General features: G+C 49.0%; 1 protein-coding gene across 8 annotated transcripts in view; it reads left to right on the top strand.

The window, feature by feature from the left end:
* Positions 1-24,046, top strand: part of pyd (zonula occludens-like protein polychaetoid) — a 371,558-nt gene that overhangs the window by 40,591 nt on the left and 306,921 nt on the right. The window contains exon 1 of one of the 8 annotated variants that reach the window (XM_069312462.1): positions 8,443-9,174. The exons of the other annotated variants lie outside the window; for them this stretch is intronic. Within the exon in view, the coding sequence (XP_069168563.1) occupies positions 9,082-9,174 (93 nt within the window). The 5' untranslated portion in view covers positions 8,443-9,081. Of the gene's footprint in view, positions 1-8,442; positions 9,175-24,046 lie in introns of those variants that run through there. 8 annotated transcript variants of the gene reach the window in all.

Here is a 24,046-nt window from a genome sequence, read left to right as displayed (position 1 = left end):
GGTGTGATTCTTAAGTCGTAATGAAATTTAGTGTTGAATCATGAGCAAAATTTGTAGGAAGGGATGAGTGTGTGAGTGGGTGGAGAGGGCGCGGCCTGTGGGTTAGCGGGCTGAGCTTGCGAACTGCAGGGCGGCGTTTGTGGGCGGGAAGGCCGAACTTTTGGGCGGGAACGCCAAGCTCGCGGGCGGGAGGGCCCAGCTCGCGGGCGGGAAAGCCGATCTCGCGGGCGGGAACCTAGGTACGAGGACTACAGGGCGATCACTTGACAATGAAACATGTGAGGAACGTTCAGGTATATATGGGCGTTGACGGAGATGCATGGATAGACGGCTGAGAAAACATCATGGGCGGAGAGCTGGACCAACAACAAAAGAATGGCTACGAATTTGGACAAAGAGAGGGATAATAAGAAAAAGAAAAACCTCAGTGTTCCAATATTTAAGAGAACGGGCAAGAGGCCTTAAATTTCCGATCATTATTTTGACACGCATTTCCTGTAAGGCTCTGGAGAACGAGGCCAGGAAGTGGGGTTGTGGAACATCTTAAGATGATACAAGAAACTTGAGAGGCGTCACAGATTTAAAGCGGTCACCACGAAACTAACAGCCCTGATAGACGTCGACGACAGGGTCGCCATGGACCCGATAGACTGACGACAGGGTCGCCATGGACCCGATAGACTGACGACAGTGTTGCCATGGACCCGATAGACTGACGACAGGGTTGCCATGGACCCGATAGACTGACGACAGGGTTGCCATGGACCCGATAGACTGACGACAGGGTCGCCATGGACCCGATAGACTGACGACAGGGTCGCCATGGACCCGATAGACCGACGACAGGGTCGCCATGGACCCGATAGACCGACGACAGGGTCGCCATGGACCCGATAGACCGACGACAGGGTCGCCATGGACCCGATAGACCGACGACAGGGTCGCCATGGACCCGATAGACCGACGACAGGGTTGCCATGGACCCGATAGACCGACGACAGGGTCGCCATGGACCCGATAGACCGACGACAGGGTCGCCATGGACCCGATAGACCGACGACAGGGTCGCCATGGACCCGATAGACTGACGACAGGGTTGCCATGGACCCGATAGACTGACGACAGGGTTACCATGGACCCGATAGACCGACGACAGGGTTGCCATGGAGCCGACAGACGTCGACGACAGGGGTTGCCATGAAATAATATGGGAAACAAAAGTAGCAGAAATCTCTTGTTTAACCCGGTAATCCACTTGGCAAGGAGAAACACCTCTTGCCTACTTTGTAGGGTCTGACAAGCGTAAAAACGGGTTGTAAAGACTCGCGTAACACCACCTCCCCCTTCAACACCCCCTCTCACTCCATCCGGCTTACACTCTGGGTTAGAAACACTTCAGAGGCATCACTGGCACTGTATAAGGTCAGGGTGCCGTGAGCACACTGTAAACATCAGAGGTCCAGGATGTTGCCGTCTCCTGCTGCCAGTAGCTGCGAGGTCGCTGGTTCACTACGACAGCTTCTACGTCTACTACTGAGGTAGTAGAAAGAGCGGGGTGTCGTAGGAACGGCGCGAGGGGGTTTGATAGATCAGGCGAGAAGTGACTTGTTGTGGGCGGGAGCGTTTAGACAAATGACGATCGTCGTGGCCGCGAAAGGAATCATCATTTGTAGATAGCCATATGTGTGTGTGTGTGTGTGCGGGGTGTGAGGCAAGCGCTGGTGTGCGAGCTAGCGGCCCCCTTGTGTGTTCTCCGTCACCAGGCTGAGCACTGGTGAGTGACGCCAGTGTGTGACGGCCTGTGTCACATTGGTGTCACGCGGAATGCATCAGTAGCGCGATGCATTCATTTGATGCATCACGCTATTGTGATTGCTGTGTGTCGTAAATGATAATTGATTGACTCATTTCTGACGAGAAGGGTCTTATGGTAGACTGGAATACCATAACACTTAGTATTGTAATTGTTTATAAAGTGTGCAGGTGAATTGTAAAAGCAAATGCCCAACATTCACCGAGGATTGATTAAGACCCTTTGTGCAGCGGTAATATTATTGGGCGACCGGTGGCTGAGCGGACAGAACACTGGACGCGTGATCCTGAGGTCCCGGGTTCTATCCCGGGCGCCGGGGAGAAACAATGGCCAGAGTTTCTTTCTCCCTATGCCCCTGTTACCTAGCAGTAAATAGGTACCTGGGTGTTAGTCAGCTGTCACGGGCTGCTTCCTAGGATGGGGGAAGGCCTGGTCGAGGACCGGGCCGCGGGGACACTGAAAAAAAAGCCCCAAAATCATCTCAAGAAAACCTTGTTACCTAGCAGTAAATAAGTACCTGGGATTAGTCAGCTGTCACGGGCTGCTTCCTGGAGGTGGAGGCCTGGTCGAGGACCGGGCCGCGGGGACACAAAGCCTCGAAATCATCTCAAGAAAACCTTGTTACCTAGCAGTAAATAAGTACCTGGGATTAGTCAGCTGTCACGGACTGCTTCCTGGAGGTGGAGGTCTGATCGAGGACCGGGCCGCGGGGACACAAAAGCCCCGAAATCATCTCAAGAAAACCTTGTTACCTAGCAGTAAATAAGTACCTGGGATTAGTCATCTGTCACGGGCTGCTTCCTGGAGGTGGAGGCCTGGTCGAGGACCGGGCCGCGGGGACACAAAGCCTCGAAATCATCTCAAGAAAACCTTGTTACCTAGCAGTAAATAAGTACCTGGGATTAGTCAGCTGTCACGGACTGCTTCCTGGAGGTGGAGGCCTGGTCGAGGACCGGGCCGCGGGGACACAAAGCCTCGAAATCATCTCAAGACAACCCGACCGCTCACATGATGAGTGTAGGTTTGCATAATACACACTCGGCCAACAATGAAGATGGAAGCTGGAAACGCAGACGTGTCGAAGAAAACATTGGGAGCCAGTGATCAAGGAGTAGAATGCTGTGTAAAATGTCTTGGACGCCACCACCTCCATCACCAACTTGTAATACCACATACAGCATCAGCGAATCACAAGCATGGGCGAGGCGCGGGAACCCGCAGATGTCTTTACCCAGTTCGCAGTGTCCTGTGGGAGTTACTACACTTCTCTCCCCCTCTCTCTCTCTCTCTCTCTCTCTCTCTTATGTATGTTCTCAACTAGATCCACTCGCCTTTATGGTCGGGCATTAGCTCCCGGGCCCCTCGCTTTTCTGTCTGCTGGTCAGGTGAAGCAGTAGCTGTCATTCTCTCATTTTGTGTGGCGTTTCCTGTTGAGGCTACTGGTCAGGTGTTCCCGCTACGATCTCCACTCGAAGTCCGTTCTGTTGTGACTCCTACGCCGAAGGGTTTTTGTTCTGTTGTCTCCGGCTCGTCTGTGAGGCTGCTGCTCATATTCACTGTCACACAGGACAGTGAGGGTGCCGCTCATTTTCACTGTCACACAGGACAGTGAGGGTGCCGCTCATATTCACTGTCACACAGGACAGTGAGGGTGCCGCTCATATTCACTGTCACACAGGACAGTGAGGGTGCCGCTCATATTCACTGTCACACAGGACAGTGAGGGTGCCGCTCATATTCACTGTCACACAGGACAGTGAGGGTGCCGCTCATATTCACTGTCACACAGGACAGTGAGGGTGCCGCTCATATTCACTGTCACACAGGACAGTGAGGGTGCCGCTCATATTATTCTTCATTCGAGAAGCAACCGTGTGGGTGGGCGGGGAGGAACCATCCCGTGTGTGGGTGGGCGGGGAGGAACCATCCCGTGTGTGGGCGGGCGGGTGGGGAGGAGGGGGGCGGTCACGGGTGGGCGTGCAAGTGATGATGGAGTAACGGTGGAGAGTCGCGTGCGGGAATATAAGTGTTGGCCGCAAGCAATGTGTTAAGTGCTGGGGTGGGGGGGGGGGCGTGTGTGTGTCGTGGTGCGGGTGGGAGTAATGGCGACCACGCGAGCTGCGGCTACAACACATCTGAACCGATCTCGGTACATCACCTCCACGCCGAGATGTGCACCTGTGTGTCTTGTGATGTGTGAGGCTCTTGGGTGTGTCGTGTGTTGTGGCGGGTCTCGGGTGTGTTGGTATGTGTGTGCAGCTGGTGTTATTGTTTACCTGGTGTTATGTGCGTGTTAGGGTGCTTACATGGGTGTGTGGTGTTGTGTGTTTGTGTCATGGGTGTGCTGGGATGTGCGTGTATTTGGTGTATAGTGTAGTCTCTCTCCTAGTCTCGATTTATTCAACTTGCTTGTGTGGATTCTTTACGCTTGCTGATCTTCATATAAATGGTGCTTATATTTCGTGGTTTGTATATGTTGGCGAAGTATTTAGAGAGAGCCGCTCTCGTTAACATCTTGCGGGAACGCGAACTAGACACCTTCACCTCTTTCCTCACCCGCCACTACCTCTTACAAAAACAAAATTACGACGACAGTCATTTTCGCGATATCTTTTGGTGCTTTTGTTTTCCCGCGAAAGATGACATTTTGTAGAGTGGAAAGAGCGGGAAAGTAAGCCTGGATACGGGCCAGCAGCGCCTCGACATGATGTTCAGCTTCTGGGAACAAGAGGTTGCAAGTAGCACGGGCTATGGTGAGCCCGTAGTGGACTTACCTGGCACAGGAGCGGAGCTGTGACTTCGGAGCCTGTCACATACAGTAAGCTATGTAAGCCAAGCCACACTGGAGCGCTTCTTTGGTTTTGACTTAAGGCGCTACGTGTTCAGTCCCTGTACTGCTAGTTGTGCTTGCGGGGGTTGAGCTCTGGCTCTTTGAGTCCGCCTCTCAACTGTCAGTCAACTGGTGCAAGTAGCACGGGCTATGATTTCTGATAACCCGTGATTTCTGAGCCTACTGGGCTCTATCATATCTACATTTGAAACTGTGTATGGGGTCAGCCTCCACCACATCACTGCCTAATGCATTCCATCTGTTAACTACTCTGATACTGAAAAAGTGGTTTCTAACGTCTCATTTGCGTACTCAGTTTTCACCTGTGTTCCCTTGTTCGTGTTCCACCCGTGTTAAACAGTTTATCTTTACCTGTGTGTGTGGGGTGTCCTTCCGTGACCATGTATCTTAACTCGTAATTTTCACAGTAGAGATGTGTGTACAACGTACACTCTTGGATGTGCAATACCGCCAGACCTGGTGAATGGACGAACATCAGTCATAAATAGCGGCGTGTACCTACTCCAGGGCGCAATTTTAAATAATACTCGTGGGGTGACTGTTCGACTTGCTATGTGGACCGTAGTGGGAGGCAAGACCGTCGTGGTTGTCGGTCTAGTTCGCCAGTTAATACAGACTGTCGCACGCGCAAGAACAAGCGGGTTGTCTTCTTGAGTTTGAACCGACTCTTGGGGGTTGAACCCTTGCCCGGCATTCTCAAATGGACTTGAATCGACCTTTTCAGGTTTAATGCAAATAATCATTTTTGTCGGGGACAGGAAGCCTGTGTGGGTGTATATGTATACTTTAGGCTTGTATCGAGGTACCCCCCCCTCTCTCTCTCTCTCCCCAAGTCGAACTGTAGTTCTCGTCCTCTAGAACAAGAAAACGACGTTTTAAACCTCGTCCCACATGCCCGGAACAGCAGCATGAAATGGTTATCTTGAGGTTATCTTGAGATGATTTCGGGGCTTTAGTGTCCCCGCGGCCCGGTCCTCGACCAGGCCTCCACCCCCAGGAAGCAGCCCGTGACAGCTGACTAACACCCAGGTACCTATTTTACTGCTACGTAACAGGGACATAGGGTGAAAGAAACTCTGCCCATTGTTTCTCGCCGGCGCCTGGGATCGAACCCAGGATCACAGGATCACAAGTCCTACGTGCTGTCCGCTCGGCCGACCGGCTCCCATTGGTGACTACATTTTTATTTTATACAGAGAATGCGTTCGGTGCGTCCAGTATAATTATACAAGTATAATCATATAACGTCCAGTACAACCGTGCAACTACGGTGATGGTGACTGTTAGAATTACTTATCTCATAGGCTAGAGAAGTTAGGAAGCGAGTATTACTAAAGAGGAGTGCGGGCGATTAGTCACAATAACGTGGCTGAAGTATGTTGACCAGACCACACACTAGAAGGTGAAGGGACGACGACGACGTTTCTCTCCGTCCTGGACAATCGACTTGAGAATGGTCCAGGACGGAGCGAAACGTCGTCGTCGTCCCTTCACCTTCTAATGTGTGGTCTGGTCAACAAGAGGAGTGTGCGGTTGCTTATGATGTTCTCACCGCCACGAATGATGCGGCCGGCGTGAATCGGCATCTAAACTTCTCGGAAAATGTGTGTGTGGTGTTGTAATGTTGGAGAGGTGGTGTCGAGGCAGCGAGCTTCGTAACTGTCGAGTGGTGTTCAGCATCGGTGATGATTGATTGATAAAGATTAAGCCACCCAAGAGGTGGCACGGGCATGAATAGCCCGTAAGTGGTGTGGCTCTTTTGAGCCATTACCAGTATCAATAGATGATACTGGAGATCTGTAGAGGTGCGACTGCACCCTGCGTGACGGGAGATGTCTTCCTTGTCAGCATTGGTTGTCGCCGGGGGAAGGTGTTGCTTGTGGTGCGGGTCTCTGCCACTATCCTCCTTCGTGTGGGTGAAGACCATCCAGGCCACAAGTGGTCCTCGAGGCCACGGGGGTGGTCCTCGAGGTCGTGGGTGGTCCTCGAGGCCACGGGGGTGGTCCTCGAGGCCACGGGGGTGGTCCTCGAGGCCACGGGGGTGGTCCTCGAGGCCACGGGGGTGGTCCTCGAGGCCCCGGGGGTGGTCCTCGAGGCCCCGGGGGTGGTCCTCGAGGCCCCGGGGGTGGTCTTCGAGGCCCCGGGGGTGGTCTTCGAGGCCCCGGGGGTGGTCCTCGAGGCCCCGGGGGTGGTCCTCCAGGCCCCGGGGGTGGTCCTCCAGGCCCCGGGGGTGGTCTTCGAGGCCCCGGGGGTGGTCTTCGAGGCCCCGGGGGTGGTCCTCGAGGCCCCGGGGGTGGTCCTCGAGGCCCCGGGGGTGGTCCTCGAGGCCACGGGGGTGGTCCTCGAGGCCCCGGGGGTGGTCCTCGAAGCTCCGGGGGTGGTCCTCGAGGCCCTGGGGGTGGTCCTCGAAGCTCCGGGGGTGGTCCTCGAGGCCCCGGGGGTGGTCCTCGAGGCCCCGGGGGTGGTCCTCGAGGCCCCCTGGGGTGGTCCTCGAGGCCCCGGGGGTGGTCCTCGAGGCCACGGGGGTGGTCCTCGAGGCCACGGGGGTGGTCCTCGAGGCCACGGGGGTGGTCCTCGAGGCCACGGGGGTGGTCCTCGAAGCTCCGGGGGTGGTCCTCGAGGCCCCGGGGTGGTCCTCGAAGCTCCAGGGGTGGTCCTCGAGGCCCCGGGGTGGTCCTCGAAGCTCCGGGGGTGGTCCTCGAGGCCCCGGGGGTGGTCCTCGAGGTCCCGGGGGTGGTCCTCGAGGCCCCGGGGGTGGTCCTCGAGGCCCCGGGGGTGGTCCTCGAGGCCCCGGGGGGGGTCCTCGAGGCCACGGGGGTGGTCCTCGAGGCCACGGGGGTGGTCCTCGAGGCCACGGGTGGTTTGTTCCCCAAGGATAAAGCACCAGGCAGGTGGTATACAAGTACTCACCTAATTGTGCTTGCGGGGGTTGAGCTTTGGCTCTTTGGTTAGACATTAGTTAGACAGTAAGTTAGTTGACAGTCAGTTGGTTAGACAGTTAGACAAGTGGTATACATTGATGTTGTTTCCGTTGGCTGCAAGTTTCCATACTGTGAGAAGTGTATATAATTGCTGGGTGCGTTGTGGACCGTCTCCCATCGTCTGGCGATCAGTGCTGGTTACCTGGCCATGATTTCGGGGCTCAACGTCCCTGGGGCCCGGTTCTTTCATCACAAACTCGCTACACTGTGTTGGGTAACAGATCCCTATGTTTGTTGTTGTTATAGATTCAGCTACTCTGAACCAGTTCCAAGTAGCACGGGCTATGGTGAGCCCGTAACTTACCTGGCACAGGAGCGGGGCAAGTAGTACGGGCTATGGTGAGCCCGAAGTGGACTTACCTGGCACTGGAGCGGTGCTGGAACAGATCCCTAGCTCTCTCCATGTAAGACAAGATACAGTGTATATAAAGTATGCTGGTTAGCATTGTATAAATGAATGACCACATCTGCTGTAGAAAATAAACTTAAAAATATAATTGCGTATATACCTTTACCAATTCACCCTCGTACCAAAACACAACAATTTTACACCGTGGTGTTTCGTGAATCAGTTCTTAGTGTTGCTTTATAGCGTGGTGTTGCACTGATTGTATTGTAGACGGACGTGCATGAGCGTCGCGTGGAATGGTGTGGGGTGGTGTGCAGTGTGTTATCATCAGTGCTGTTGGAACATTGAGAGCTTCCTTCAGCGTTAATCTTGTGTTATCTTTCCTCTAGCGCCTCTAAACGGGCAGAAACGAAGTCTCTACATCAGGGAGCTCGAATCACTACTGCAAAATAACAACAATTGTGTTTTTATAATGTCTCCGTGAGACCAGCTTGTGGACAAATTACGGAACTTTGATAAGAACAGTAGAGCTGGGATTCCTTGCGTCGTTCAGTAGCGTAAACAAATGTAGGAGATACTAAATTATCTGGCGAGGGATGCTTACCGAAGTGTTCAAGTGGTGGTTGTCGGAGAAGGCGTGAGGTACGTCACAGGCCGGGGTGACGCGTGACACAGGCCGGGGTGACGCGTGACACAGGCCGGGGTGACGCGTGACATAGTCCGGGGTGACACCAGTATCGTGACGCAAGACACTGGTGATCCATCTCCCGCCTTGGCTCTCCCTGCCGTCACCTTGTTTACCTCAAGCTACCTCGGGTAATAGCAGAAACGAATCAGAATATCCGAAAGAGGTTGTGATAATCGGCCACCCTCGATATCATTTGAGGTTCCGCAAGCCTGAGAACCTTTGTGTACGAACTTCAATATTCTCTGCCACCAAAGGAATAATATCCCAGTATTTGAGATATCAAAAAGCGGGTCACGAACCACGAACAAATATTCGTACGTGTGGACATCTGGGTGGTGGTGGTGCGCCTGTCTGCCCTAGACCGGCTTGGGACCCTTCGAAGTGCGGTCCTTCAAGAATATGATCGTTGAGGCTCGCCGCTCCACCCGCCGGAGCCGCAGCCGCAACAGCCAGCGCTCCTCCCGCAGTCACCGCAGTGCGCGCCGCAAGAAGGTATGTGATTTTGTGCTGAAGGCAACATAAAGTTTGTGTTTTAAGGGCAAGGTATATGCAATTTCATGAACTAGAAATAGGATAAATGTTATCATTTACATTAAAGGAACTGACCGTTTCTGAATTAGTTACTCGTGTAATGCCACGGTTTGAGTTCACGTTTTCTATGACAAACGCATTAGGTTTGATGATTGATGAAGATTAAGCCACCCAAAAGGTGGCACGGGCATGAATAGCCCGTAAGTGGTGGCCCTTTTGAGCCATTACCAGTATCAAGAGCTGATACTGGAGATCTGTGGAGGTGCGACTGCACCCTGCATGACGGGAGATGTCTCCCGTGACTTAGGGTTTAAGGGGTTTATTGTCTTATAATCCTGAGTCGGGTGCGAACCCCTTTGTCTCCTCTGTAGCATTGCATCTCACTGGTTATCATGTCCTATTATCGACTTATCACGCCATATTTGTCATGTTTTGTTTATTATTCACCTTCGTGTCAGAAATTTTGTGTTTTGAGAAGCATTAATACTTGGTATTAGTTTTCCCCTAATAAATTACTGCGGGATTGACACAACAAGGTCGTCGCGAAAGAACTTTTTCAGTGTCAGAGTAGTTAGTAAGTGGAATGCGCTAGGAAGTGATGTGGTGGAGGCTGACTCCATACACAGTTTCAAATGTAGATATTATAGAGCCTCTTTATTGCATTTACTTCATCACAATCGACTTGAGAATGGTCCAGGACGGACCGAAACGTCGTCGTCCCTTCATCTTCTAGTGTGTGGTCTGGTCAACATGATAAGAGCCCAGTAGGCTCAGGAATCTCTACACAAGTTGATTGACGGTTGAGAGGCGGGACCAAAGAGCCAGAGCTCAACCCCCGCAAGCACAACTAAAGTGAGTGCATGGTAAAGGTGTGAATTTGGTGTATATCTTGAGTATATCTTGAGGTGATTTCGGGGCTTTTTAGTGTCCCCGCGGCCCGGTCCTCGACCAAGCCTCCACCCCCAGGAAGCAGCCCGTGACAGCTGACTAACACCCAGGTACCTATTTTACTGCTAGGTAACAGGGGCATAGGGTGAAAGAAACTTTGCCCATTGTTTCTCGCCGGCGCCCGGGATCGAACCCGGGACCACAGGATCACAAGTGCAGTGTGCTGTCCGCTCGGCCGACCAGCTCCCTGTCGGGCGTGTCTGTCATGCACTAATGTTGCTGCCATCCTTCTTGATTTAAGGAGTAGAAAGTGCTGGATGGCTGGAACATGTCGCGCAAACTTCCATAGCACAAAGGGGCGCGGATAACGTTGATACACACAGCGGAGGGAATCTGTGTTGAATTGAAATTGAATTGAAATAAGTTTATTGAGGTAAAATACACACAAAGGGATGAGGTAGCTCAAGCTATTCTCACCCCGTTCAGTACATCGTGTTAATACATACATAGACACACATCACAAACAATAAACATATTACCAAACATTCTGGGAGATAAACATCTACATTTCCTCCTACACTCTGTGTTGAACAAATCCACAAGGGCCGTGCCGAGGATTCGAACCTGCGTCCGGGAGCATCCCAGACACTGCCTTAATCGACTGAGCTACAAATCCTTGTGGATGTGTTCATTTGATCCATCACGTTAGTGTGATCTCTGTGTGTAATGAATCTGTGTTGTTGTTGTTGTTGTCAAGTTGTTGTTGGGGAGCCGGTCGGCCGAGCGGACAGCACACTGGACTTGTGATCCTGGGTTCGATCCCAGGCGCCGGCGAGAAACAATGGGCAGAGTTTCTTTCACCCTATGCTCCTGTTACCAAGCAGTAAAATAGGTACCTGGGTGTTAGTCAGCTGTCACGGACTGCTTCCTGGGGGTGAAGGCTTGGTCGAGGACCGGGCCGCTGGGACACTAAAGCCCCGAAATCATCTCAAAATAACCTCAAGATAATACACACAGAAATCACAATAACGGTATATATCAAATGAACAAATCCACAAGGTGATTGATTGATAAAGATTAAGCCAGCCAAGAGGCGGCACGGGCATGAATAGCCCGTAAATCCACAAGGGCCTTGTCGTTTGACCATGTGGTGGTACAGTGGACTAGAACGCATCTGGGAACACCCAGGACATAGGTTCGAACCCTCATCAAGGCTCTTGGGGATTTGTTCAATACTTCAAAGTGTGACTGAGGACCATGCTTCACCATGGAGCTAGAGTGCGGCTGGAAGAAGTTAGGTAGTTTCAAAGTGTTATATGACAAAGAGTGCTGGGAAGACGGGACACCACGAGCGTAGCTCTCATCCTGTAACTACACTTGGGTAATTACGAGGCTTGCAAATAGAGAAGTCATATAATTTTAAGTTTACTGTATTGGAGTCAGACTTAAAGCATTATTTCTTCATTTGAACTACTTATAACATTTAACTGGGGGGGAAAAAACACTGCTTTATACTAGGTATATTTAGGTATACTTCTATACCATGCTCATATCGGCGCCAACAATAGGCATTCATATATCGTTGTATATGAACGGCTACACTAATTGCCAGCGCGTAATCAAAATTACTACCACTACCACCACCACCACCACTACCACTACCTCCCCCTCCCCCCCCTACCACCACCACCACTACCACTACCTCCCCCTCCCCCCCCCTACCACCACCACCACCACCACCCCCCTCGTCCTTGTCTGCTCAATGTTCAGTGATTGCTGCGAGGGTTCCACTGCAGTACTGGTGTACAACAGTATTAATTTGCTCATATTTGACCTCTCAATTTTCAGCAAAATCTGTCCAAATATCTACACAAATTTATATTGACTGTGGGTTATTGGTTCTGCAGTGAGTGTGTTGACAGTCGGGTGGAGTGTGTAGGCGGCTGTGAGTGGCAAGCGAAGAGGAGGCGTCGAGTGCATCCACTCTTGAGAGAGTGATGTTTATGCTAAACATCAGTTTCTGATTATTGTCATTTTCTGTAGATTCTAAATGTACTGGCATGCCTCGGGGCCTCGTAGCCTGGTGGATACGCGCAGGACTCTTAATTCTGTGGCGCGGGTTCGATTCCCGCACGAGGCAGAAACAAATGGGCAAAGTTTCTTTCACCCTGAATGCCCCTGTTATCTAGCAGTAAATAGGTACCTGGGAGTTAGTCAGCTGTCACGGACTGCTTCCTGGGGGTGGAGGCCTGGTCGAAGACCGGGCCGCGGGGACACTAAAAAGCCCCGAAATCATCTCAAGATAACCTCAAGATATGCCATTAAGGAGAAGAGTGTTGAAATGGATAGAATATGGATGGATAGTAATGGAGGTGTATGGTTAGAAGCCTCGCACATTGTCAAAACAAAGGCTCTTGAGGTTATCTTGAGGTTATCTTGAGATGATTTCGGGGCTTTAGTGTCCCCGCGGCCCGGTCCTCGACCAGGCCTCCACCCCCAGGAAGCAGCCCGTGATAGCTGACTAACTCCCAGGTACCTATTTTACTGCTAGGTAACAGGGGCATAGGGTGAAAGAAACTCTGCCCATTGTTTCTCGCCGGCGCCCGGGATCGAACCCAGGACCACAGGATCACAAGTCCAGCGTGCTGTCCGCTCGGCCGACCGGCTCTCCTGGTGACTGTTGAACACTTCAGGGATTAATGCTACAATACTTCACCATACACCAGTAGTGCTTCTTGATAACCTAATCACGTTCTGAGAAAGTACAATTAAGAATACTTAATAAAAGATCCAAGGCTAGTACTTCCAATCACTCCACTGGTCCACTCCAATGGTCCACTCCAACGGTCCACTCCAATGGTCCACTCCAGTGGTCCACTCCACCGGTCCACTCCAGTGGTCCACTTCACTGGTCCACTCCAACGGTCCACTCCAGTGGTCCACTTCACTGGTCCACTCCAACGGTCCACTCCAGTGGTCCACTTCACTGGTCCACTTTACTGGTCCACCCCACCAGTCCCTCCACCGGTCCACCCCACCGGTCCCTCCACTGGTCCACCGACAATATGAACATAGTTCCCGGGACCTCCTGCTACCAGATAGACATTACCAGTTGGCTTACAACAAATATCTTCAACACACTACCACAGTTTCCATAATAGATTACAATGGTTTATACTATTGCGGGCGAGTAGAAATGAGATATACAATTGATTACAGGGTTTCTACAACCACTATCCCCCCCCCACCCCATTATGCAAATACGCCACAATGTGCTTGTATTGCAGACATTAGCGAGGGCTGTGTGTGTGTGGCGGCAGTTTTAAAGCTACTGTTCTGAAACAATTTTAAACCATTACTTCAGTTCCAATAGATCTTGGATACCTCTGATTTAATGTTACATTAAGAATGTATTATGGATCAATCTGGTTGCCTGAAATTCACGAATATATATATATATATATATATATATATATATATATATATATATATATATATATATATATATATATATATATATAATAATGTGTGTGTGTGTGTCCAGTTAAAACACTGGAAAACACTCACACCCCCAGAAGTGACTCGAACCCATACTGCCAGGAGCACTTTGCAACTGGTGTACAGGACCCCTTAACCACTCGACCATCACGACCGGACAAAAGATGATGGCTACTTCCCCATCATCCCGCCGGCACTCTGATGGTAATCTTGGGCATGGTATTTTATCAACTCGCCTCATTCTTTGGAGCACACCTGACGAACACAAATGCGAACACAGCGGGCGTTACCCCTCTGGATCGCCACACTGAGGTGCTGAAACGGGAAACTGGCAGCACTTGAGTCAGTTTATATATATATATATATATATATATATATATATATATATATATATATATATATATATATATATATAGTTCTTGGACCAGTCCGGGCTCAGAGTAGAACAAATCCACAAGGGCAGTGACGAGGATTCGAACCTCCGTCCGGGAGCATCCCAGACACTGCCTTAATCGACTGAGCTACGACAGGGTAAAAAAAAAAAAAAAAAAAAAAAAAAAAAAAAAAAAAAAAAAAAAAAAAAGAGTTGAAACCGAAGTTCTACTGAACTTACTGGATCCCGTTTTGTTCCTCGGAGTAGAAGTTCAGAAACCCCCGTCCAGGTATGGGTCTCTGGTGGTCTCAACTGGCCAGGAACCTTTTTTTTTTTTTTTTTTTTTTTTTTTTTGGGGGGAGGGGGGGAGCTCACCGTTGCTGAATGACTGACTCCAGCAACCGCAAGTTTCTTTGTTCCATAACCTACATTATTCAACTTCATCACTATGAATGCCATATGCAAATTATGCACAATGGCATCATTTTTAATTAAGCAAAGTATTCCCCTCTGTTCTATTACAAAAGTGAATTAATATATTTAAGGCTTTGCCAACATTATAGTCATGGAGACAATGAGACAGACATTAATGTCTAGACTTGTGCCGCGGCGCACAGCTGTGAAAGGTTTATACTAACAGTTACAAGGAGTTGTAACTCACTTCAGGGAAGACTGGCTCACCTGGTGACGACAATGGCAGGAATGAAATGGCTGTCCTTACCTCCACAGATCTCCAGTATCAGCTCTTGATACTGGTAATGGCTCAAAAGGGCCACCACTTACGGGCTATTCATGCCCGTGCCACCTTTTGGGTGGCTTAATCTTCATCAATCAATCAATCTGGCTGTCCTTACTTTGAGGTTACCTTAAGGTGTTTCCGGGCTTATCGTCCCCGCGGCCAGGTCGTCGACCAGGCCTCCTCGTCGACCAGGCCTCCTCGCTCCTCGGCTGGTCGTTGACCTGGCCCCGTCCTGGTGACTGATAGGAGCTGCCTCGTGTAGCCCAATAGGCCTTCTGCAGGTCTAATGTGGTGACCTCTCTCCCTTGCTGACCTTTCGTGTTGGGGCCATTACTCTGGCTCTAACCCCCAGCCCCGACGGCCAGGTCGCAGCATATCCGGCTGGTGCAGAGATCCATTAAATCCCCCACACATCCGGTCTGGAGCTCCCCCGTATAAGTTTCTGCGAGCCGGACCTCCCAGTGTGTACACAGAACAGATAGATAGAAGACCCAGGCGACGGAGCTCAAGAGGAGACGTCAAGGGGGGAGTTCGAAAAAGAGTTTCCAGTGGACAGGAGAGGGAAAGAGACAGGGAAGGGAGGTAGACAGGGAAGGGAGGTAGACAGGGAAGGGAGGTAGACAGGGAAGGGAAGTAGACAGGGAAGGGAAGTAGACAGGGAAGGGAAGTAGACAGGGAAGGGAAGTAGACAGGGAAGGGAGGTACACAGGGAAGGGAAGGAGACAGGAAAGGGAGGTATGAAGCTCAAATTAAAACACTGGAAGAGGGAAGAGAGGTCACAAGGAAGACGAAGGAATGGGGGGATGTCTAAAGGAGATTATGTGAGGGGGAAGGAAAAGGGAGAAGACATGGAAGTGAAGAATGAGAAAGGATAGGACAGGAAAAGATCTAAAATCTAGATGAGTAGGAAGGCGGGGGAAAGATATAAAAAGGGGGGAAAAGGAAAGACGTTAAAAGGAAGTGAGAGTGTAAGACAGGAACGAGGTTTAAACAAATGTTTCATCTCTTGAACACTTCTGGTACGAACTTTAAGTATTGGGGAAGTGGGAATGATTACGACTTTGGGAATGAGGCGAGCTGGCATGATACGGGTAGGCCCTGTAGTGCGCGACGTGTACATATGTGACTTGTACATGTGTGGCTTATACATGTGACACGCAAATATATTTTCGAGGAGGGGGTGTGAAGACGACCAATTCCTCGGGAACTGTTTACCTCAAGTATAAGGGCGGGTCGTCAGCCATCACTCCGCGCTATCCCACTTTAAGGTAAACCCAGACGGCTGTATACTCTCACACGCTGTAGCGCATCAAGTCGCTGCCCCCCCTCCCTTCACCCGCGCAACACAAGCGCATGCATGTAATTATAACACATACTGGCCCGACCAGCTGTAACGTAACGGCCGCATGCTGGAGACTGTTAGGTAGTCGCAGCCGTGGGCCTGAGGGAGGTAGTTATAGGCAAGGTAATTATGACACACAAACACATCCTCAGAGAGAGAGAGAGAGAGAGAGAGAGAGAGAGAGAGAGAGAGAGAGAGAGAGAGAGAGAGAGAGAAATAGATATATAGATAGATGGCCAAACGTGTGTAAATCACATGATGATATTTTTTTTTTAAATCAGTTTGATTTTCAAGTTTGCATACTTGAGTAATTTTGTCGTCAGTGTTTTGCATTACTCTAATTCAGAAAAGTCTCTTAAAGATTTAATTTCAGTCGGTTTGTTAGTGTCTCTAGCATTCTGTTCTTGTAAAATAATCCATAGACTACTAGGTTAGCATTCTGTTCTTGTAAAATAATCCCTAGACTACTAGGTTTTTCCCAAGACTACTCTGCCGGTTGTGCCGGACATTCTCAGAAATAGTGTTTTGGGCATTTTGAGGTTCGCTTTCCTTCCATGTAATTCAACACTGGGATTCGTATTCCTCTGGCTTTACCTGTAGAGAAACGCGCCCACCACTATCAGGTAACGCTTTGAAACGTGCTGTCTCGTGTGTTTCATGCTGTGTTGCAGGCGAGGAGTCACAATAACGTGGCTGAAAAATGTTGACCAGACCACACACTAGAAAGTGAAGGGACGACGACGTTTCGGTCCGTCCTGGACCATTCTCAATCGACTTGAGAATGGTCCAGGACGGACCGAAACGTCGTCGTCCCTTCACCTTCCAGTGTGTGGTCTGGTCAACATATGCTGTGTTGTGTGTGTAAGGGGGGGGGGGGAAGTCTTGGGTCATGCAACAGTTGATCCAAGTTGTCCGAGTGAATTGGGATACTGGTGATGCTGTTGGATCCGACCAATCTGTGTGGAAAGCAGATTGGAAGTTTGTTAGAAAGTTTGGACCGTGGCTCTCTCTGGTTGCAGTAAGATTTCAACTAGTTTTCAAAGTGGTTCGACTCTGTTGATAAAGGTGAGTGATTCATTGCTTCTAAACAGATTCGAAACATCATGGAAATTTTTTTCACCAAATCACCTATCTACCCATAGAAAACGTGAGTCGTATTTTTCTAAACAGATTCGAAACATCATGGAATTTTTTTTCACCAAATCACCTATCTAATCTACCCATAGAAAACGTGAGCTACGACCTCAGTCGATTTAGGCAGCGTCTGGGATGCTCTCGAACGCAGGTTCGAATCCTCGTCACGGCCCTTGTGGATTTGTTCATTTGAGTTCGGGTGTTTTGTGTTTTGCAACGATGAGAGATCTCACAAGCCATTCGGTGTCGGGAAATTTGGCCATTTATAAGTCTTGGTAAACATCATTCACTCTCCTTCACTCAAAGATCAAATAGCATTACAGTTGTGTTGTTGTTGTTATAGATTCAGCTACTCGGAACAAGTTCCAAGTAGCACGGGCTATGGTGAGCCCGCAATTTACCTGACACAAGAACGGTGTAGCATTACAAATCATGACATCTTATGCCTGTAAATAATGGAATTGTATAACCTATATTGTTTTCGATCTGGATGTTGTTACGACAAGAAAATATTCAAACCCAGTAAATATAACCTGGTGAATAGAAGGCATTGTTTTAAGTAAACTTGGACTCCAGGAGGCAGATTCACGAAGTAGTTACGCAAGTACTTACGAACGTGTACATCTTTCTTCAATCTTTGACGGCTTTGGTTACATTTATTAAACAGTTTACAAGCATGAAAACTTGCCAATCAACTGTTGTTATTGTTATAAACAGCCTTCTGGTGCTTCGGAGCTTATTAACTGTTTAATGATTGTAAACAAAGCCGCCAAAGATTGAGAAAAGATGTACAGGTTCGTAAGTGCTTGCGTAACTGCTTCGTGAATCTGGCCCCAGATCGACAGTGTCACCCGGAGTTGTACTAGTACTCTTAAATATACAGTAAGCAAATTAATTACGTCTCTGAATTGTTAATGTTAATTTTGCGTGTAAATCTAATTTTGATTTTGACTCTTGTGCACCCGTTTAGTCCAATATTGTAACGATTTGTGTAAGTAATTACGAGTATATTGTCTAATTATAATTGGTTTGTTGAAGTACAAAATATACCAAATTAATGAGTCTGGGTGGGGGGGGAGACTAAAGACTAAACTACCTAATCCATGGACTAATGGTCGTTTGTTTGACGGGAGACGAGGCCGGTCGGTCGAGCCGGTCGACCGAGCGGACAACACGCTGGAGTTGTGATCCTGGGTTCGATCCCAGGCGCCGGCGAGAAACAATGGGCAGAGTTTCTTCCACCCTATGCCCCTGTTACCTAGCAGTAAAATAGGTACCTGGGTGTTAGTCAACTGTCACGGGCTGCTTCCTGGGGGGGGGGGGGGTGGAGGCCTGGTCGAGGACCGGGCCGCAGGGACACTAAAAAGCCCCTTCTTCTTCTCAAGAGAAGAAGAAGATAGACGTGTTATTGGGGAATTTGTATAAATATGTAGATTAGGGCCAGGACTCTTTAGGCTTTTTTTATTGCATCGTGAAAGCAGCGTAGGCCTGTCTAAGGCTGTAATTAAATGACAATGTTGTTTATAATTCAGAGTGAGAACTTGAAACCACGCACAGTTACTGGAGTAGGCTGCGCCGGTATGTAGGTTATCTTGAGGTTATCTTGAGATGATTTCAGGGCTTTAGTGTCCCCGCGGCCCGGTCCTCGACCAGGCCTCCACCCCCAGGAGGCAGCCCGTGACAGCTGACTAACTCCCAGGTACTTATTTTACTGCTAGGTAATAAAGGCATAGGGTGAAAGAAACTCTGCCCAGTGTTTCTCGCCGGCGCCCGGGATCGAACCCGGGACCACAGGATCACAAGTCCAGTGTGCTGTCCGCTCGGCCGACCGCTCAGGTACTAAGAGTTCAGTATTTACAAATTGGTTTTCAGCTCCTCACACATTGTTTCCTAGACATCTGCTTGGACCAGTCGGTAGAGCGACGGCCTCGCTTCATGCAGGATCAAAGTTCAATCCCCCAATGGTTTTAAGTGGTTGAGCACCTTGGTTCTATCCTAGCCCCTTGTCTTCTCGTTTCTTCCAAATGCTATAGAATCATGTTGGTTTATTGTTTTTTTCATACTTAACTGGTTACTCCATAGTTTCCGTACCTGGTCGTTCCATAGTCTCTGAAAGCAGTGTCCAGTAATTGACAAGTCACGTTATCTAAATGCAAATTTTGTTATAGAATTACTCAGTTTAAGGCCAGAAGATGATCATGCGAGTGTTGACCAGATCACACACTAGAAGGTGAAGGGACGACGACGACGTTTCGGACAATCGACTTGAGAATGGTCCAGGACGGACCGAAACGTCGTCGTCCCTTCACCTTCTAGTGTGTGGTCTGGTCAACATACTTCAGCCACGTTATTGTGACTCATCGTCTGCATCATGACAGTATTTCAAGGCATATATTTAATTTTAATTGAGCACCTCAAGGCATATATTTATATTTAAGGCATATATATATATTTAATTGAGCACCTCAAGTTCAAATACGTTTATTGAGGCAATTAGATACATCTCAAAGGGATGGAGTAGCTTAGGTTATTTTTACTTCATTCGACTCTGGGAGGTGGTGTGCGTGTGAAGACATAAGTCTTGGCAGATCAGGGGTCTTTGAAGGGCAGGTCCCGTCTGATTTAAGTATTACATTCTAATTCACGAAGTGTGTGTGTTCATATCTGCTCCTTGACTGGCAATGGGAATTATTTTCGTGAGGCAAAAAGATGGAATGTTAAAATGATTGAAAGATGTCGCAAAGGCTACATTTGTAACACAATTCAGTAATTGTGAATAGGAATGCATAACATCAAGGTGATGAATTAATTTGCTTAGGTTCAACCAGGGGCTTTTATGCTGCTACTAGTATGTTTCTATCACACTTATTACGAGAATAAATCACACTGGATTTAGGGAGCCGGTCGGCCGAGCGGACAGCACACTGGACTTGTGATCCTGTGGTCCTGGGTTCGATTCCAGGCGCCGGCGAGAAACAATGGGCAGAGTTTCTTTCATCCTATGCCCCTGTTACCTAGCAGTAAAAATAGGTACCTGGGTGTTAGTCAGCTGTCACGGGCTGCTTCCTGGGGGTGGAGGCTGGTCGAGGACCGGGCCGCGGGGACACTAAAAAAGCCCCGAAATCATCTCAAAATAACCTCAAGAAAAAAATAAATAACCACTGATGTGATTTATCAATGAGGAAATCAATTATAGCAATCCGGTGACTCGGGGTACTCAGAGCCGTGCACCTTACCCCCCAACCCCCAAGGACGAGATGCTAAACTATAATTTCTACAAGATGGGATTCCAATAACACCACCAGACTTGAGGCGTGAGTCTGGAGGCTTCGTGGCGTATACCTTACACCATGTCATGGTGCAGGGGTAAAGGTGTGCGGGTGGGAGTGCCCAGGTCGCTCGCTCCAATCACCAAATTGATCCAATTGATTTTCTCGCGCTTATTATTGCTGCTAGTTAGCACACACACACACACACACACACACACACACACACACACACACACACACACACACACACACACACACACACACACACACACACACACACATTGGTCCTGTTGATTGACGGTTAAGAGGCGGGACCAAAGAGCCAGAGCTCAACCCCCGCAAACACAACTAGGTGAGTACAACTAGGTGAGTACACACACAGATAAAATACCGCTTGTAGGAATGATAGGAAGGAGAGGGTGAATTGAGACTGAATGAAGGCACTTAAAGTATTGAGTGTTGAGGGTGAAGACACGAGTAGCGGCACTGTGCCAGTGTCAGAGCGACGGAGACGGGGCCACCACGGTCCCCTGCTGCCACCAAACACCAGAGACAACAGTGTGTTCTCTCTCAATTCTTCTGTTATTCACCGGAAGATGAGGCACAGACGGAGCTCCAAGACCCAGCTCTCATAAGGTCTAAGGACACACACACACACACACACACACACACACACACACACACACACACACACACACACACACACACACACACACACACACACACACACGGGGTACCAAGCGGTGACAAGGTACCCACCTCCCCCTCCAAATCTCCCCCAATCTCCACCTCCAAATCTCTCCCAATCTTCCCCTATTCCTCTCGACATATTTCAGTTCTCTCCCCCTCTATCTTCCCAATCTCTTGTGCGTCTCGCACAGTGTAAACTAATAATGCATGGCCACGTGACGTCACGTATAAGGGGTCTTAATACTTTACTTAATACTTTACACTTGCGGAAGTTTTCCTCAACTCGGCGCCCATTAGAACTCGTTGAGTTCACGCTATGAATATCATGAATATATGACCAGTTTTCTCTTGTGACTTTCAGAGAAAACGGATCCTATTTCAAGGGGTAACTCCAGCAACTGGTTTTGGAATGATGATTTGTTTTATAGTAATTGACTGATTTATAGATAATTATAGACTGATTTATAGATAATTGACCGAATTATTTAATTTGTCTGTATTTGACACGTATTATGTAGGTTTTATTCAAACAAGTATAGAATCAAGTAGAGATTCAAAAGCCTCGTTCAAGGGAATTATCCCTGTGCTATAGTAATGCTGGCTTTACGCTTCCTCCTAAAAATGTGTCTTAACAGTCAGGTTAAAGGCCCTTGTAACTTGGTGGTGGGTGGGGGGGGGGGCGGGTAAAAATCTGAACTATCTCGATAGTTAAGATTTTTACGTGCAAAATTTCTTTATACGTCTGTAAACAAATCCACAAGGGCTGTGACGAGGATTCGAACCTGCGTCCGGGAACTTGTTTATACGTCTGTATATAGAATAACCACATATGAAAAATAGAAAATGCTTAACGCGTTTTCGGCTAATTCGCCTTCATCAGAGCAAAGTAGTATCATTCTACTTTGCTCTGATGAAGGCGAATTAGCCGAAAACGCGTTAAGCATTTTCTATTTTTCACATGTGGTTATTCTGCATACTTGGATCAAAGTTTTTGTGATCATTGTTGCACGTCTGTGTGTATATATATATATATATATATATATATATATATATATATATATATATATATATATATATATATATATATATATATATATACATATATATATATATATGTATATATATGTATATATAATATACATATATATATATTATGGTCCTCATTGTTAGTACTACCAAAACAGCAGGATGGGTTGGCTATGTATATATGAGCGTTCAGTAGTCACCAGGCGCCAGATTTTAAGATGCCAGCTTGGGGGAAGGGTCAAGATGTTCGACAAAGGGGAATGTCTTCCCCCCTTGTCAAACAACCCCGGTACGATCTTCTCTGTTATGGATTGACATTAATTTTATTTGTGGGGGAGAAGGGGTTGATTGAGGGAGTTTTTTTTTGGGGGGGGGGCGACTTACATTACCTTAGATACCCTAGTTACCTTACTTACCTTAGGCATGATTCGTCAAGCAAAAGCTCAGACACTTAACGAAACCTCACTACTTATCGTTGTGATCATACTAAACAACCTGGTAGTCTTTGTGGAGGTGATGGTTTCAGTTAAAGAAAGCCTCCATGAATAAGGAAAGATGTACATGTTTCGTAAGATGGTGGTGAGAGTGAGAGTGTGAGGAATGGTCGGGCGTGCGGCGTTCCGTGCTGGTGGGGAGGATGGAAATTGTTGTTCTTATAGATTCAGCTACTCGGAACAAGTTGCAAGTAGCACGGGCTATGGTGAGCCCGTAGTGGACTTACCTGGCACAGGAGCGGGGCAAGTAGCACGGGCTATGGTGAGCCCGTAGTCGACTTACCTGGCACAGGAGCGGGGCAAGTAGCACGGGCTATGGTGAGCCCGTAGTGGACTTACCTGGCACAGGAGCGGGGCAAGTAGCACGGGCTATGGTGAGCCCGTAGTGGACTTACCTGGCACAGGAGCGGGGCAAGTAACACGGGCTATGGTGAGCCCGTAGTGGACTTACCTGGCACAGGAGCGGGGGGGGGGGGGACGGAAGCCCGGGTCTTGGAAGCGGACTGTAGTAACTGGATTACCCACAGGGGTAAAGAGATTATTGGCAGGCGCTTCCTCCACCACCACCATATCTCCCCCACACACATACGTTGACCAGGTGGACTGGTCGAGGACCGGGCCGCGGGGACGCTAAGCCCCGAAACCACCTCAAGGTAACCTCTTAGGGGGTAGAAATAGCCTAAGCTACTCTATCCCTTTCACGGGAGACATCTCCCGTCACGCAGGGTGCAGTCGCACCTCCACAGATCTCCAGTATCATCTATTGATACTGGAAATGGCTCAAAAGGGCCACCACTTATGGGCTATTCATGCCCGTGCCACCTTTTGGGTGGCTTAATCTTCTCTCTCTTCTCTCTCTATCCCTTTGAGATGTATTTATTGCTTATCTCAATAAACATACTTGAACCTCTCTCCCTGGCGGTACATTATCACCAAGGTACCCATGGGTACCCTGCGACGGGGGTGCAGTGGGTCTCGTGTACATAGTACCATGGGTGTTGTGATGAAGGTACCATGCTTCTACCGTGGACATCTTCAAGAGAAAACTTATCTAGTTTTCTTCAAGAAGCGCCGGACCAACCGGCCTGTGGTGGATATGTGGGCATGCGGGCCGCTCCAAGCAACAGCCTGTTGGACTAAGCACTCACTCATAGTCAAGCCTGGCCTCGGGCAGGGCTTGGGGAGTAGAACAACTCCCAGAAACCCATCAAGCAGCACACATCGTAGCTCAGTCGATTAAGGCAGTGTCTGGGACGCAGGTTCGAATCCTCGTCACGGCCCTTGTAGATTTGTCCATCAAGCTGGTTCTTGTGAGCCAAATACCGTGGGTTTTGTGACCAAGGTATAATGAGTCTTATGGTATCCATCAACACAGAACAG

The sequence above is a fragment of the Procambarus clarkii genome, chromosome 72 (assembly GCF_040958095.1).
Source record: "Procambarus clarkii isolate CNS0578487 chromosome 72, FALCON_Pclarkii_2.0, whole genome shotgun sequence".
In the NCBI taxonomy this organism is placed as follows: domain Eukaryota; kingdom Metazoa; phylum Arthropoda; class Malacostraca; order Decapoda; family Cambaridae; genus Procambarus; species Procambarus clarkii.
This window is presented reverse-complemented; position numbering and strand designations above follow the sequence as displayed.